The sequence below is a fragment of the Tupaia chinensis genome, unplaced genomic scaffold (assembly GCF_000334495.1).
Source record: "Tupaia chinensis unplaced genomic scaffold, TupChi_1.0 Scaffold000601_1, whole genome shotgun sequence".
Taxonomy (NCBI): Eukaryota; Metazoa; Chordata; class Mammalia; order Scandentia; family Tupaiidae; genus Tupaia; species Tupaia belangeri.
The window spans coordinates 992,763-1,008,415 of NW_006160119.1; the positions used below are offsets into that span (position 1 = coordinate 992,763).

The 15,653-nt window shown below is 47.6% G+C and overlaps 2 protein-coding genes across 4 annotated transcripts in view; one reads left to right on the plus strand and one right to left on the minus strand.

Annotated features, from left to right (window-relative positions):
• The first annotated feature begins 6 nt into the window (after positions 1-6).
• ASTE1 (asteroid structure-specific endonuclease 1) lies at positions 7-8,545 on the plus strand. Of its 3 annotated transcripts, XM_006158506.3 has the most exons (5): positions 7-177; positions 1,192-2,517; positions 6,508-6,718; positions 7,698-7,757; positions 8,420-8,545. In XM_006158506.3, the coding sequence occupies exons 2-4, from the start codon at positions 1,213-1,215 to the stop codon at positions 7,745-7,747; spliced, it is 1,566 nt and encodes a 521-aa protein (XP_006158568.1). In that variant the 5' UTR covers positions 7-177; positions 1,192-1,212; the 3' UTR covers positions 7,748-7,757; positions 8,420-8,545. The 3 variants fall into 3 exon arrangements, with proteins under 3 accessions (XP_006158568.1, XP_006158569.1, XP_027631531.1); XM_006158507.2 differs by lacking the exons at positions 6,508-6,718; positions 7,698-7,757 and having other exon boundaries at positions 8,420-8,496; XM_027775730.1 differs by lacking the exons at positions 6,508-6,718; positions 7,698-7,757; positions 8,420-8,545 and adding an exon at positions 4,744-5,258.
• The window catches only part of ATP2C1 (ATPase secretory pathway Ca2+ transporting 1), a gene marked incomplete in the record, with an annotated part of 93,026 nt that continues 85,485 nt past the window's right edge, over positions 8,113-15,653 (minus strand). Inside the window, 1 exon segment of the mRNA XM_014591585.1 lies at positions 8,113-8,610. Coding sequence (XP_014447071.1) covers positions 8,515-8,610 — 96 coding nt within the window.

Genomic DNA, 15,653 nt, shown 5'->3' on the forward strand with positions numbered 1-15,653 from the left:
GCCGGCCTCTCCGGGGCGCACTTGCGCGTGGCCCCGCGGGCCGGGACCGGGACCGGGACCGGGACCGGGACCGGGCCCCGCCGTCTGCAGGGACTTCCGCGCCCGAGCGGGGCTGCACGTGCGGCCTGGGCCTGGCCGCGCGGTTCATGGAGGCGCGTCCTCGGGAGGACCGAACAGGTGGGCCCTGCGGCCGGCCTCGCGGGGAGGGGTCCCGGGGTCCCGGAAGTCACCTCCTTCCACCAAACCACAACTCAGAGTTAATGCCCAAAACCCCACGCTCGATAAGATGCCCCGATTTTAACACGGGGTTAGTCTGAGGCCTGTGGCCAAAGGAGAATGAGTAATTAGTGTTGATCCTGCGAGTGAGGGTCCCTGCGCCGAGGGTGAGGGGAGCCCCGGGGCGCCGAAGGGTGGGCGGGCTCGTGGGGGCGGGAAGCGGCCGTGGTCCCGCATCAGGAACTGCCGAAGGAGGGCCCGCAAGCCCACGGTCGGACAGCGGCTCCCAGGTGGTGTCAAAAGAAACGGGATTCCCAGCCCGGGGCCGATTTGTTGTGGAACTGGTAAGGGCGGTATTTTAAAGCTTAGGCCTTTTCACTTGACCCGGTAACACATGGTGTGTTGCGATGTGCTTCCTATTACTCCAGCATCAAAGCCCGCCGAACTGCTACACTGCTGTGCCAGTAACAAGCTTCTGTTTCTCCAGAGTTTTGCTACAGGGTGTGTGTGCTCACTAGAGAGACAGAGAGGGAAATGAGAATTCACTCCCCAGCGGAATGGCCGGCCTCTCCCCCTTCTCCAGTCTGCCATCTGCATCTTAGGCATGCAGGAACACATGGCTGAGTTTTGGGTTTTAAGTTGTGGGTCTGGGACTCACTGCTGGGAGTCCAGTGTTGTAACCATTACGCCATGTGCTGGTCCCTGTGTCAGTAATAAGTTTTAACTCATTTTCCATAGCAGCTTCCATCCCTGTCCAAATATCAAAATACAGGAAACCACTGAGTTTGTGCCTTGTAGCACATGGAAAAACAAGAAAATGAAAAAGCACTCAGCTAGTGTTGGCTGAGAACTAAGAACATTCAGAGAGGCTGGGACACACGTGTTCTAGCCAGAGAGCACCTCCTAGGACTTGGTATTAACAGTGCTGGGAGCGATGGCTTGGTGCATCAGTGAAAATGTGTTCTGTTTAAGCAGGGAGTTCTTCGGCCTTTCATCATGGGTATTCGAGGACTGATGAGTTTTGTGGAAGATCATAGTAATGAGTTCTTCACCGATTTGAAGTTGCGAGACACAAAAATGATCATCGACGGCTATGCCCTTTTCCACCGGCTGTGCTTTAATTCGAACTTAGAGCTCCGGTATGGAGGGGACTATGACGCTTTTGCAGATGTTGTGCAGAAATTCTTTGAATCACTGTGTGCTTGTAATATATGCCCATATGTTGTGTTAGATGGAGGATGTGACATTTCAGACAAAAAGCTTACAACTTTGAAGGACAGAGCTAGAGAAAAGATCCAGACGGCCCATTCCCTTTCTGTTGGTGGGAATGGGTGTGTGTGTCCCTTACTAATCCGGGAGGTATTCATACAGGTTTTGATCAAGCTGCAGGTTCGTTTTGTCCAGTGCTTTTCAGAAGCAGACCGGGACATTATGACACTTGCTAATCATTGGAATTGCCCTGTGTTATCGTCGGATAGTGACTTCTGTATTTTTGACCTGAAAACTGGGTTCTGCCCATTGAATAGCTTCCAGTGGAGAAATATGAGCACTCTTGAGGGCACACAGGACTACTATATCCCTGCCAAGTGCTTTTCTCTGGATGCACTCTGCCGTCACTTCAGCAATATGAGTAAAGCTCTCCTGCCGCTCTTCGCGGTGCTCTGTGGAAATGACCATGTTAACCTCCCCGTCATAGACATGTTCTTGAGTAAAGCTCGGCTTCCTTTTGGAGCTACCAGTTCTAAGGGGAGGAGACACCACCGAGTTCTGGGGCTTCTGAATTGGTTGTCTCATTTTGCTGACCCCACTGAAGCACTAAGTAACGTTCTGAAATACCTTCCAAAAAAAGATCGAGAAAATGTTAGGGAGCTGCTCTGCTGCTCCATGGAAGAATACCAGCAGTCCCCGGTGAAGCTGCAAGACTTCTTCCAGCGGGGGACCTATGTTTGTCCAGATGCCCGGAATCTGGGTTTGCCAGAATGGGTACTAGTGGCTTTAGCCAAAGGCCAGCTCTCTCCTTTCATCAGTGATGCTTTGGTGCTAAGACGGACCATCCTTCACACGCAGGTGGAAAACATGCAACAGCCGAATGCCCACAGAGTATCCCAGCCCATCCGGCAGATCATCTATGGGCTGCTTAGGAGTGCGTCCCCACATCTGCAGAATACGTCCCGGAACGCACTGCCTTTTCAGCCCCTTGCTTTCAGTGAAGTGGAAAGGGTTAATAAAAATATCAGAACCTCGACGGTTAATGCAGTAGAGCTACCCAAGGACCATTCTGACTTGAGCAGACTGACCGAGGTAAGTTTTTGTAACAGCGATGCAGGTTTATAAAGCGCTCTACAGATTACAAAGCGCTTTCATGTATATTCACAAACAGGTTGGGTGCTGTTGTGCCTGTAGTTCATAGCTGAGAAAACTAGAACCAACGAGGTGATCACTGGGCTAGAGTTTTGACATTGAAACTCAAAGCTAGCTCCTCTGGCTCTGGGTCTGTCCCTCTCTTCCTATAATCTCTACCTTGACCCCTCAACGTTTTTTTTTTTTTTTTTTTTGGAGAGGTTTTTCACTATAGGGCGCGTGCGCTTGCCAGACAGACAGAGAGAGACATAGAGACAGAAAGCGAGAAATCACCCCGCAGGGGGGATGGTCACGCCGCAATCCCTTCTCTTCCATTCTCCTCTCGGGATGTTGGGCACGCACGCACATGCGCCTGGCATGAGTTTTAAGGCACCGGGTCCGGGACGCAAACCGCGGTTGACTATGTGGGAGTCCAGCAACATAGCCATTATGCTTACTGCTGGTTCCCGCATTGATGTTTTTTTAATGTGTGTGGTGTGAAACAGGGATCAGGACACTTTTTCCCCATGTGAAAACCAGACTAAATCACTTAAGTGTAGCCAAGTGGATTATGTCCCTTGCCAAGTGAAGATGAGCAAGTATTTGCATCACTTTACCGTGTTCAGAACAGGGAGAAATCTTTTAGTCTCTCTGTTGTCATCTGGCTTTCCTTCAGCGTGGACTACTCATTAATTCTGTACTTAGCTCAGTGGTGTGGCTCTAGGTAGCCTATAATTCTAAACAGCAGGTACAAATGTGAGTCTGCACCCATGGAGGGACAAATACAGCAACCTTGGAGTAGCACCTACTCGTTCTTATCCACATGATGTAATAGTATTTGTTAGTACCTACTTGTTCTTATCCACACAATATAATAGTATTTGTTAGTACCACTCGTTCTTATCCATGCGATGTATGTAATAGTATTTGTTAGTACCTACTCGTTCTTATCCACGCGATGTAACAGTATTTGTTAGTACCTACTCGTTCTTATCCACGCGATGTAATAGTATTTGTTAGTACCTACTCGTTCTTATCCACGCGATGTAATAGTATTTGTTAGTACCTACTCGTTCTTATCCACGCGATGTAATAGTATTCGTTAGTACCTACTTGTTCTTATCCACACAATATAATAGTATTTGTTAGTACCACTCGTTCTTATCCATGCGATGTATGTAATAGTATTTGTTAGTACCTACTCGTTCTTATCCACGCGATGTGATAGTATTTGTTAGTACCTACTCATTCTTATCCACACGATGTAATAGTATTTGTTAGTACCTACTCGTTCTTATCCACACGATGTAATAGTATTTGTTAGTACCTACTCGTTCTTATCTACACAATGTAATAGTATTTGTTAGTACCTACTCGTTCTTATCCACACGATGTAATAGTATTTGTTAGTACCTATTCTTATTCATATGATGTAGTAATATTTTGTTTTGTGCCAGGTGTTGTGCTAGACTCTACAGCTCTCACTGAAGTCCCACAGAAATCTCATGGCATAGGATTTCGTTTTGGTTAAGTTAGTTGCAATAGACAAGACACCACTCAGATTAGCTAACAGATTGATCACGAGGTAGACCTAGACCGTTCTGAGGGGTTAGGTGGAGAGCGCCGGCACGAGCCTCTCTGGGCCCCTCTGCCTCTGCGGCAGCTGTTCCTGTGGGCTTGTGTTTTCACTCCCCCTGGGGGACAGAAAGGCACTTGTCACAGTGATAAACCTAAGTCACAGTGAAGGCTCTGAGCAGAATAGCTCCCCTCCTCACAGAAGCTCAGTTCAGATGAACATCTTGTACAACTCATTATAATACCCATTTTACAGAAGATGGATCAGACTACAGAAAAGCTCAAAAATTTGCTCAAGGCCACAGTTATTGAAAGGTAGAACATCTCTGAAGATCATAAAAGTGATAACTTCAGAATTCAATCATTTAAGCCTCAAGTCAGAAAAGAATTACTTTATTTTCCTAGCTTTATTTGGTGCATTTTAATTTTTGACTAGTTTAGGAGCTTTTTTTAAAAAAATAGTAATTCTATTAGGAATGATTGATTATACTATAAAGCACTTCACATGTTTCTAATTTTAAAAATGCATTACAGTATTATTAAGAACAGTATTTAGAAATCACTGTACTTTTAAAAATTCTCAGGCACTGATAATAAAACTATTTTGTCCAGCCAGCCTATGTCATAGTAGCTGGATCCTACATGGTGGACTGCACAGTTCAAACACCAGACATGGCAACTTGAGAAACATACTGGATGCATGTGCATGCATGCTCAAAGTCCTGGAAGGAGAAAGAGGCAGAGAACGGATTCCAGCACAACCGTTCTCCATGACGAATGCTTTCTTACTTTTCCCCTCTCTGTCTCTGGCCAGTACGTACACCTTCTGGTAAAAGTTAAAACAAACAAACAAAAAACAAAACCTATTTTGTCAATTATGTTTTATTTCTGAATAGCATCTCTATTTTCAGCTCTCAGTCAATTACTACTAATTAGGTGTAAGTGCTGGGAATCGTACTAGGCCACCTCATCCTTCCAGAGAGAAGTTATATTCAGGCTGCTCGGACATGGGAAATACAACTTTCCCCCCCTGCTAAAATTTGATTATGAATTCCCCTGAAGTGTATTTTTGTTTGTTTGGATTTTTGCCAGAGGATGCGTGCACTTTCCAGAAAGAGGTGGGAGAGGGCAGAGGAAGAACACACTCCCACAAGGAATGACCACACCACAGTCTCCCTCCATTCTCCACCCTGTGAGGGTTTGGAGCGCATGTGCACACACACACCTGGCATGTTCTTCAAGCCACCAGGTCCAGGACTCAAACCGTAAGGTCGGCCATATGGGATCTGCCCTGGCTGGTTTAACCACTAGGTCATGGAGCCAGCCCAAGGTGCCCTTTTAATGGTTCTGATTTCCTTTTCTGTAAAAGTGTGTGAATTATAAGGTCCCTTATGATTCTCGAAAGTCTTGAGATTCATTAAGGTAAATTTCAGCAAGAATCCCAAAGCCCTCATAGCTGTTTACTTCTGACCTTTTATTTGAAGGCCACTCTGAAGTGAGAAGCAAAAGTGAGTGTGATGTATTGTCCCCAGCATAGTGCAGGTCATCCCTTAGCTATCCCCGCCCTTGGGGATACCTCCAGCCTGCAAGTAGCATCTGGGGCCCCGGGGGGAGAGCACGACAGTGAAACACTGAGCAGGGAAGGAACACGAGACAGGACCAGACACCCACCCACAAGGTGTGCGTAAACCAAGTGTCTTCCTCTGGAGCATCAGTAATGGCCCATGGAGGGGGTGCTAAACACTCACTGCAGGTAAAGAGTAGGGTGCAGTACAGAGCTTTGGTTCTCAGCGTGGAATACTGGGCTGCGAGTAAAATGCAGATTTCTGGGCTCACACCAGATGACTCAATCAAAATCCGGGTGGAGCCTATTGATTGCTTTGATTAGGGTTTTGTTTTTGCCATAGGGCTTAAGTAGTTGCCAGAGGAGAGACAGACACGAGAAAGGGAAAGAAAAACCTCACACACACACACACACACACACCCGGTGTGATTTTTCAAGCCACCAGGCCCAGGACTTGAACTATGGTTGGCCATGTGGAATCCAGCTGCCTTAACCAGCACGCCACCTGCTGGCCCAGTACTGACTTTTTACCAAGCTTCCCGTGGAATATGCATTAAAGATGCTCGCCAGCCTGCACAGGTGGACTGACTCAGCAAAGGGTGTGCAGCAGGAGAGGCAGTGTGTCCCTTCCACCAACCATGTTTCTTAAGCCCCTCAATATTCTGAATGCCTTGGGTGGGACTGCCCCTCCCCACAGGAAAGTCCGTTTACTAGCACACACAGCAGACTCATCTGCAGTAAGTCTCCTCGTGCTGTGGAGCTCGGGAGACGTCCCCCAGAGTAACCTGCAGGGTGTTCATGTGCATTTCCAGCTCTCCTTGGACAGCAGGCAGACGCTGCTGTTAGAAACCCTGAAGGTGGGACAGACCACCCTGGAGCCAGTCCCGGCCTCACTGAAGTTGCCTGTTGCCATCACTTGCTACTGGCTGCAGCACGTGGAGGCGAAGGTGAAGCTGCACCATCTGCAAGCCTTGCTTCTAGGGATGCTGACGGGGCCCTTGCATGCCATGGTCAGCAGCCCTGGTAGGTACTGGGAATCCCTGGTCATCCTGCGTGTGGGATGCAAATTCTGCACATTCGAACACAGGGAAATATTCAGTTGTTTATCCCCATCTTATATCAGAACTTAGAAGTGGAGGCACCAAAATGTGACTCATTCATCGGGTAAACGTCTGTGTACACTCGCAGGTGCCAGGTCAGAGCTGGGCTCGACCCCGGGTGCAGAGCGGAGCGGTGATCTGCGCTGGCACTGCTGCCCCCCTGCTGTAGCGTCCGTGCTGTAACCGAGTGCACGGGGTTGCTGGCTGGCTCTGCACTCGGTGTCTAGCACATCGGCACAGTGGCCACACCACCAGGAAAGTACTTCCCGTTGCCCAGAAACGGCCCTGCTGAGCCCTCCCACAGTAAGCAACATGTGGGTGCTGTCACCTTCCTTTTCTCTGCTGTGGTTTATTAGTGTAAGTAGTAACAGAGCTAGGAACGTCTCTTTCTGCAACACACAGACAATTCCATCTGCCTTTAAATGTGTAAATTTCGAAGCACTGGAGACTATAAAGAGTTATCCTCTTTAAAACATGAATGTGTCAGTATCTAACAGGTATGATCGTCATCACACTCTGGAGTACTGCCACCTAACGCGGGAGCTTCTAGCCCCGTGTCTACTTAAACTAAAATTGAGCCCCTCAGTCCCATTAGCCAGTACAGGGGGCTATAGGCCGTTCGCGACGGCACAGATGCTGCCATTCCATCACTGCAGAGCTCTGCGGGGTGCTGGTACTTAGTTTACGCTTTGAAAAGAAGCCAAAGAACAAGACCGTATAGGCTTCCAAACTCCCTGTCGGAGGGATGTGAGACAGCCAGAAGTCAGCCGAGGCCCACTGCCACTTCCAGAACAGGCTCAGGGCAAGTCCTCCACCAAATGACACCTACAGTATGACTCGCGACAGGCGTTTGCCCAGTCTAGCCGAAGGGGCACGTCAAGGGTCTGTTTCTTTTCTTTTAGGGAACGTGGACACTGCACCCAGGCAGGCTCAGTGCCTTGCTGCTCACTAACTGGGAAAAGGTGGGCCTCCTTTTTCTTTCTCTCAAGTTGGTCCAGGTGTTACTATGTGCACTCCTGTCGAACAGTTCTGCAGAAATGCAGATGTAACACACACAACGCTCTCCTATGGTCACTGCTGCTTGCCCTTCATCCTGCCGTGTAAAGTGGCTGGTTATTTGCCACATTCTCCAGTCATAATTTATAGTTTTCTCCTACAAAACTTTCCAGTATGCTTGGAACACAGGCTGTTTCTTTAAAACAGTGGGTGGTCAGAAACATGATGCGCTTTTGCATGGGAAAAGATGCCATGACACTCCCAACAACCTAGTAAGTGCACTCAGCGTGGGGGTTTCTAAGAAAGGAAGGTCAGTGAAAGAACAGTAAAGAAAATGATGTTTAATAGTCGTTTGCATTTTTCATACACAGATTCAGGGTTCAGGGGTAACAGAGGCAGAAAAGGTTCTGGTCAGGTAGGAGACAGTGGAAGATCTTATTTCAAGGGAAAAAATAATTCGGGGTTGATTCAAGTTAGGTTATCATTACAGGGCATTTCAGTATAAATATTTCAACTTACACAACGAGGCATTTATGAGCCCAAAGAGGAAAACATTTCAAGTCTCATGGGTGGAGAGGGTACAGGCTGCTGCAGTGGTGAAATGCCCTTGGGTGGTCTCTCTGTCTAGGTGAGGAAGGTCTGCAGCTGGATGGTGCTAAGGTGTTGTACGAAGAGTTCCAGAGAGTGAAGCAGCAGGCGCGGCCAGGCACGCTGAGACTGGATCTAGACACGGCTCACGTCTTCTGTCAGTGGCAGTGCTGTGTCCAGATGGGGGTGTACCTCAATCAGCTGCTGTCTACTCCTCTTCCAGAGCCAGACCTAACTCGGTAAGCACCACAGGAGACTTTAGTTCAGACGGATGCAGGCACAAGCAGGCACTTGCTATGTATACGTAAAGCAGAGATTCTGTCAGGCTCAATCCACTACCTGGTCTACAGCACAGTGAACTACTCAGTCCTCGCTTTTATGGAGCCATTCCAGTGAGATGGCTGTCAGATCCCCGAGTGGACTTGATCTGGAATTTTGCCCTGTCAGGCAGGTCCAAAGGAGGGATGAGCAGCGAGGGGGCTGAGTCTGTGTGCCGGGGGTGACTGAGCGCTGCGTTTAATCTGGGTGAGAAAGGACGAAGTGATGGCGGCAGGATGTGTGTCAGGCAGAGTGGCCGAGTGGGTGTCTCGGGAATTGCCCACCCAGAGGTGCTAAGGGAAGCAGGAAGGGTGAAAAGCGATGGGCAGAGGTGGAGGGTTGGAGATGTGTGCTCTCTACTCAGAAGCAAGCTGTAGGAGGGCAGGGGCGTGTCTACACTTGTATTGTGGCCCCAGCGCCTTGCCCAGGAGTGAGACATGGAGCACACAACGTATGACGTGTGCCTAAGTCCCCTGTGCAGGGCTTCCTACCAGCAGGCAGTGTTGCTGCATCTACAGGCCTCACGTGAGCTCATCCCACACCCTCTAACGGAGATGAGCCAGCTTTCATCTGTGGACCCTTTACGCCTTCCCGTTAATAGTTTAGGCCATTCCCTGACTGAATCCTCTCTAGTTACCTCAAATCTCTAAAACAAAATAGGGGGGCCGGGAGGAGGGGATCAGGGAAAAAACGTTTAACAGACACAAAAATGAGTTATGTTGATGATCATGTATGTGGTAATGTCTTTGACTTGACTGATAGGCCCACATGCATTCCAGACCATGCGGTACACTGTAAAGATGTGCAGTGACTACATCTAAACACAAGTAATGTTTTTTGAGGTTTCTTTTTTATTTTTTTTTTTTGTTATAAGGCATGTGCAGTCACCAGAAAGACAGAAAGCGAGAAATCATCCCTTGGGGGGATGGCTACGCCGCAATTCCTTCTCCTCTATTCTCCTCTCTGGATCTTGGGCACGCACGTGCGTGCGCGTGCACACACACACACATGCCCAGCCTGAGTTTAAAACAACGGGTCTGGGACTCGAACCACAGTCAACTACATGGGAATCCAGCAACATAGCCACTATACTATGCCAACTGCTGGTCCCGATAGAAAATAATTAAAAAAAAATTTTTTTTAATGTGGAACCAGCAGATGGCATCTCTAATTGTTACATCACTGGACTCCCACATAGTTGACTGCAGTTCAAGTCCTGGACCTGGCAGCTTAAAACTCACCCTGGCTGTGTGCCTGCCTGCCAAAACTCCCGAGAGAAGGTAGAAGGGATTGTGCTGTGGCCATCCCTTCTGGGGGGGGGGTTGGGGGTTATTTCTCACTTTTTGTCTGTCTCTCTCTGGGTCTCCAGCAAGCATACCCGCCATATAGCAAAAATCTCTCTTTACAGCTCCCTTACTGTTCTTGTAGCAGTGTAGCCAAGGCCTTCTGAATGGCTGCCCTGATGAAATGCTGCTTCTATATGGACTGCTAAGGCACCAGGCTGTTGAGCTCTGGCCCGGAGTCGGGTATTAAACTTGGGGATTCCAGCTAATCACAGCATGGGTTTGTGAAGCAGGTCTTTCGTCCAAATGAAGCCTTGCAAATGAAGCCATAACAAGCTGGCTGGTTTATCAGGGTCCTCAATCCGTTTTCCTATTTTTTTTTTTTTTTTTTTTTTTGCTAGAGGGCACATATGTTCACCAGAGCAAGACAGGGACAGAGAGGAAGAGGGAGAAAGCACCCTCCAGCAGGAAGCGGCCCACTGAAATCCCTTCTCCACTTCTTTATCCTGTTTGGGACGCGCACACGCACGCACACCCCCCCCAAGTTTTTCAGGCTGCCAGCCAGGGCTGGGATTTGAACCACACAGCCAGCCATGTGGGATCTGTTTAATTTGTTGATTAGATAAAGTTTTATTTATTTTAAAAATTTGACCAGAAAACGAGAGAGAAAGAGAAAGTGAGAAAGCTAGCTACCAGGTCTGGGACTTGAACCATGGTCAGCCACGTGGGAGTCGGGCTGCCTTACCTACCATAGCACCTGCCAGCTCGCATGGCCATCCCCCCTGGAGATGCTTTTTCACTTTCCCTGTCTCTCTTACCTTCCCAGTGAGCACATGAACCCTGTAAAAAGAATGGGGGGGGGGCTTAAATATCACCAGCAAATCAAAGTGAAAGTCCTTTCTTTGAAGAAGAAATTATTATTAAATATATATTACTAACATGTCTAAGCAGGAAGAGCTCAGTGTTCAGCTACATTGAACCATGGTACTGACAGCTGTCCTACTGCAGTGACCAGTCCCTGAACGAGTTCTCCCGCCGAACAGGTTGTACAGCGGGAGCCTGGTGCATGGACTGTGCGGACAACTGCAGACGCCGGCCTCTGTGGAAAGTCTCCTGAGCGTGTGTCCCGAGGCTAAGCAACTCTACGAACATCTATTCAACGCCACGAGGCCGTACGCCCCCGCTCAACTATTCCTGCCACAGGGTAAATCAAATTCGAAAAAAAGACAGAAGAAACGAGGAACCAGTTGGTCAAAACACAGAGCGGGGGTCACCTCGAACAATCGCTTTGGGCCGTTAATGGTGGAAAGCTCGGAGGAACACACTGAGGTCTCCGAGCTTGCATAACTCAGTCTACATCACAGTAGATGCACAATTCAGATGTACAGTTTCCTTATTCTTCCCCTGAAATGATTAACTTTGTTATTTAGGACTAACTTGTTAGGTCATAACCACCACAACAGATAATCTTCAAATTCCAAGGTATTTTGTTATTTGCTTTTAATAAATACAACCTGATTTAAGAAACGTCTGCATTTCTGTGTTTTGTTTTTTTTTTTTCTTTTTCCTTTTTTTTTTTTTACCATAGGATGTGTGTGCTCTCTAGACACAGAAAAAAGAAATGGGGGCAAATGAGAAATCACCCTCCAGTGGGGATGGCCACACAGCAATCCCTTTCCCTCCATTCTCCTCTTCAGATTTTGGGCAGGCATGTATGCATGCCTGGCATGATTTTCAAGCCACCAGTTCCAGGACTTGAACCACAGTCAGCCATGTAGTTCAGCACCTTAGCCAGCACGCCACATGCTGGCCCGTGTCTGTATTTCTTAAATATGTTTGAAAGCATGTCTGTACTTCTCACATCCCAATTCCGTGAGTTAACAGCAATAATCTATAACCTTTAAGTTGCAGCACCCAGCCAGGTGTTTCTACTTCATTTATTCCCTAGAAACAGGCTGGTTATTGCTTCCCAAATTTTTGATAGTGATATGCTCTTCATATGTTAGTATTAAAAGTCTGGGCCATGGGCCATGGAAGATAAAGTGAAGATGCCAGACAGAAAACTGCACTGAAAATGAGTATTGAGTAAATGACACCATGGCGGGAATGAGGACCACTTAGGGACACTCCCAGTTTTAAAGCAGGAGCTGAAATCATAACGGCTCCAGCAAAATTAAAAAAAAAATGTGTCCTGGGATGCTTGGATCTACAGACGGAAGGAAGGGAAGGAAAAAAAAAAAAGGCAGCAAAATACCAGAGATAAATCGATACCAGACTCCACACCTTCCTTGATAGGGTCTGACCTACGGTAATACAGCCATCCTGCATTTTTACAGGGAAAAGGTAGAATGGGGAATAGCAGCGTGCGTATCATTAGGTGGTTGTATAAAATGTATTCCTTACTGTGGGTCGAAGTAAAGAAAATGAGAAAGGTTAGACTGTTCTGGAAAACTGTTTAAGTTGCTGAAATTACAAGTATCAACAAAGCTGTGAAGGTGCCGGGCAGTTCCAGATGAAGAACTTATAAATGATGAGAACGCAGAATGAATCCATTTGGGCGAAATCTGAAAGTATGTTCTAACCCGTCTTACTGGTTCTCACGTACTGTGTGTGTCCTCTCTGTCCCCCAGTGGTACACTCTCCGTCCTACAGTGGCTTCCCACTCTCACGCCCGGTCCTGAAATCCGCTCTCTGCGCTCCACGTCCTGGAACACCAGACTTAAAGGAGCTTGCAAGCCCAGCCCTTGCCAGTGTCACAGGTGCACCTCACAGGTGCGGACTGGCCTCCGTCATCGACAGAAGATAACAAAATGCCGTTTGTTCCTACACTGTCCAGCTCTAAAGTCGGCTGCTGTCCTTGAAATACACAAGTTTGAGTATCTTAGGGGCGGGCTCTATGCCTGGCGGCTGTGGGCCCAGGCGCTTGGGAAACACACCAGGTAAATATGCACGTGTGCCCAAACCTCCGAGAGGAGGGACAGATGCAGAAGGGACTGCAGCGTGGCCATGCCCGATGGTACTTTCTCCTGCCTCTGGCCCTCTGTCTTTGGCAAGCACACGTACTCACTGGTGTATTAAAAAAAAAAAAATACATGATGTGAAACTCCACAGTCAAGTTGTTAAGTCTCTGAACAAATGGATATTCCTAGAAGGATCAAGGAAGAACAGGATGTGCACCCAGTGTTTAGAAAAGTGTTTATCCACAAATGGTTTAATGGGGACCATAAGCATTTTAAAACCTCTGTTGGGCCAAAATGCTCTTCCTTGATTCCTAGAGATTGGGATTAATCTGGAAATTATACCGACATGAGTCCCTACTTCCTGTTCAGGCACTCTCTAGGGTTATGTGGGGTTCATCGAAGAATGATGACACGCTGGGACGTCAAGAAAGACACGCACGGTGTTTTCCCAGGCAAACATGTGTCCTGACTTTCCCGACAACCCAGTAACGGCCCCCTAAAGCCGTGGGGGCTCCTGGGGGACAACAGTCAGGGAGTGCTCTGTAAGGCAGCTGTCGGGCAGGATGGCAAAGTGAAAACAGCGTCACACAAAGGCGGCCAGAGTCACCAGGAGGAGAGGTGACAGCAGAGGAGCCCAGGACCTGGCAGGGAGGGACGGAACCCAGCTCAGGCGTGGGAGGCAGTGAGGACGTCTGGAGAAGCACGTGGCCATGCCCCTCAGCCATTTCTGAAACCCCTGAGTTCCAGTCGAGCCTCAGGTCCTGTTCTCCCAGACTCCGTTCTAGCAAGTGAAATTTCACTCGAAGCTTTGGACGTTCAAGTCTTTAATAAGATGAACGTATCTGAGGGATAAGGCTGGAGAGAAACAAAGTACTGTAATCATCTTCCATATACAGTAGTAATAAAACTGTACTGGAACTTTACATGCCCTTTCTGAAACACAGGGACCTCGAAAGTTTAGTATGCACCCCGCAAATGTAATTTCTACAGTCATTCAAGCAACTGGTCGTGGGAAAAGAATTCAAATTAACTTCAGTATGTGGATGTGAATTTCTAATCCAGACTAATTAGTATTATAGAAGATAAAAGGCCATCATAGCTAGAAAGGCCTGAAAATTGTTTTTCATCCTTTGTGCACAAAAGTAAAGGAGTCAATGGCTATGCCTCAGTTACCCTACCTGTGAAATGAGGGTCCTAGTTCGAATTACTGCCTAGGAGCAAAAGAACATGTACTTGTAGGTCACTGAGGCAGCCGAGATTGCCATTGGCATAGCCAAATACCGGGCTGTCGGCAAAGTCATGATGATTTTTGCAGACAAGTACCTCCTGAATTTTCCGACGACCCAATACAGAAAGAGCAAAAAAGAAAGGCACCGGGAAGAGGGGAAGAGGGCTGAGCGCGAGAAAGATCGACGAGTCACGAGGCCAAGGTCGCCAGAGCTGAGCGTAGAACCTGAGAGGCAAACGTGGCTGGGCGGAGGACAGCGACTTCTGAGAACACGCAGCAGCCTGGCCAGCCTGCCTGGCCAGAGCAGGGCTGTGCAGAGCAGAGAGCTGCGGGACAGTGTAGACAGCAGCAAAGTTGTACCATGACTTTCCCAATGACCCAGTAGCTATGTCTTCCAACAAATGTCTATGTACACACACACACGGTGAGAAAGTTTTCCGGGGCCGGCAGTTAAGGGTGGCATGGCGGTTAAGGGTGCTGGACTCCCACACAGCCGAGTACCGTTCAAGTCCTAGACCTGGCAGCGCTCTCTCTGGTCAAACTCCTATCACCACTTTGGAGACACAGACTTCTATGTACAATGTAAGTCGCTGCACGCAAGATGAAGGAGCACCTGACTACTTCTGGTTAAAGGAAAACTCATCCTAAGTGACAACCCAGATGGTTTACCAAGTCAAGATTTTCATTTGAAAAGTTCGGAATGTGTCAATATTAGATTTTTTACAACTTACAGGACTAAATCACTAGACTCTATAAAAATTTATGTCAACTTCTAAGATTAGAGAAACTTTTCACGTGGTCTGTACAATTAGGGCTGTTTGGAGAATTAACTGAGGGGCTGGAATTTCCCCCCTAAAAAGTGCTGTGTCTACCTAGGTAGAATTCGCCATTTTCCTGACTGGTTCATTTGGGTCACGTGTTATGGAAAAACAAAATACGTTAACATTAAAAAAGAGGCGAATGTGAGAAAGGAACATAAATAAAAACATTAATCTATAACTTCTTAGAATTGACCTAATAACCCCTAAGTGGGAAGTTCGGCATCTCTCTCCAACCAGGCATGAATCTCCTGTGCACTCACCTGCGTGGCTGGAGCTTGCTACGCATCCGAGGGAGATGTCTCAGCAGACGCATATACTAACCTCACCAGTGAAAAAGAGCAGTGGTCAGACTAGAGTTCTGCATTTCTTTATGACCATAAATGGCACCAAACTGTCACCTCTCAGCTAAGGTGACAGGTGTCACTACACTTATCACAGGGAAGACTTCAATAAAAAATTGCTTTTAATGTGGTTGAGTAGATTCCTATTAAAACAACAACAACAACAAAACCTGCATTGAAAAGAACATTTTGAGTTCAAAAGCGAGAGACACAAAGTCCAAAGATGTACTAATGAAACTTAGGACAAACAATCAGTCTGGCTTGACACCAACTGGTCCAAATACTGTGCTGATTCCTAAGGACCAAAACTAATGTCTCAAATA

Excerpts from the sequence above, each read along its gene's own strand:
- ASTE1 (XM_006158506.3), top strand. The coding sequence starts at position 1,213 with ATGGGTATTCGAGGACTGATGAGTTTTGTGGAAGATCATAGTAATGAG. Across the intron at positions 2,518-6,507 it reads ACTTGAGCAGACTGACCGAG|CTCTCCTTGGACAGCAGGCA; the intron begins GTAAGTTTTTGT and ends GTGCATTTCCAG. Across the intron at positions 6,719-7,697 it reads TGCCATGGTCAGCAGCCCTG|GGAACGTGGACACTGCACCC; the intron begins GTAGGTACTGGG and ends CTTTTCTTTTAG.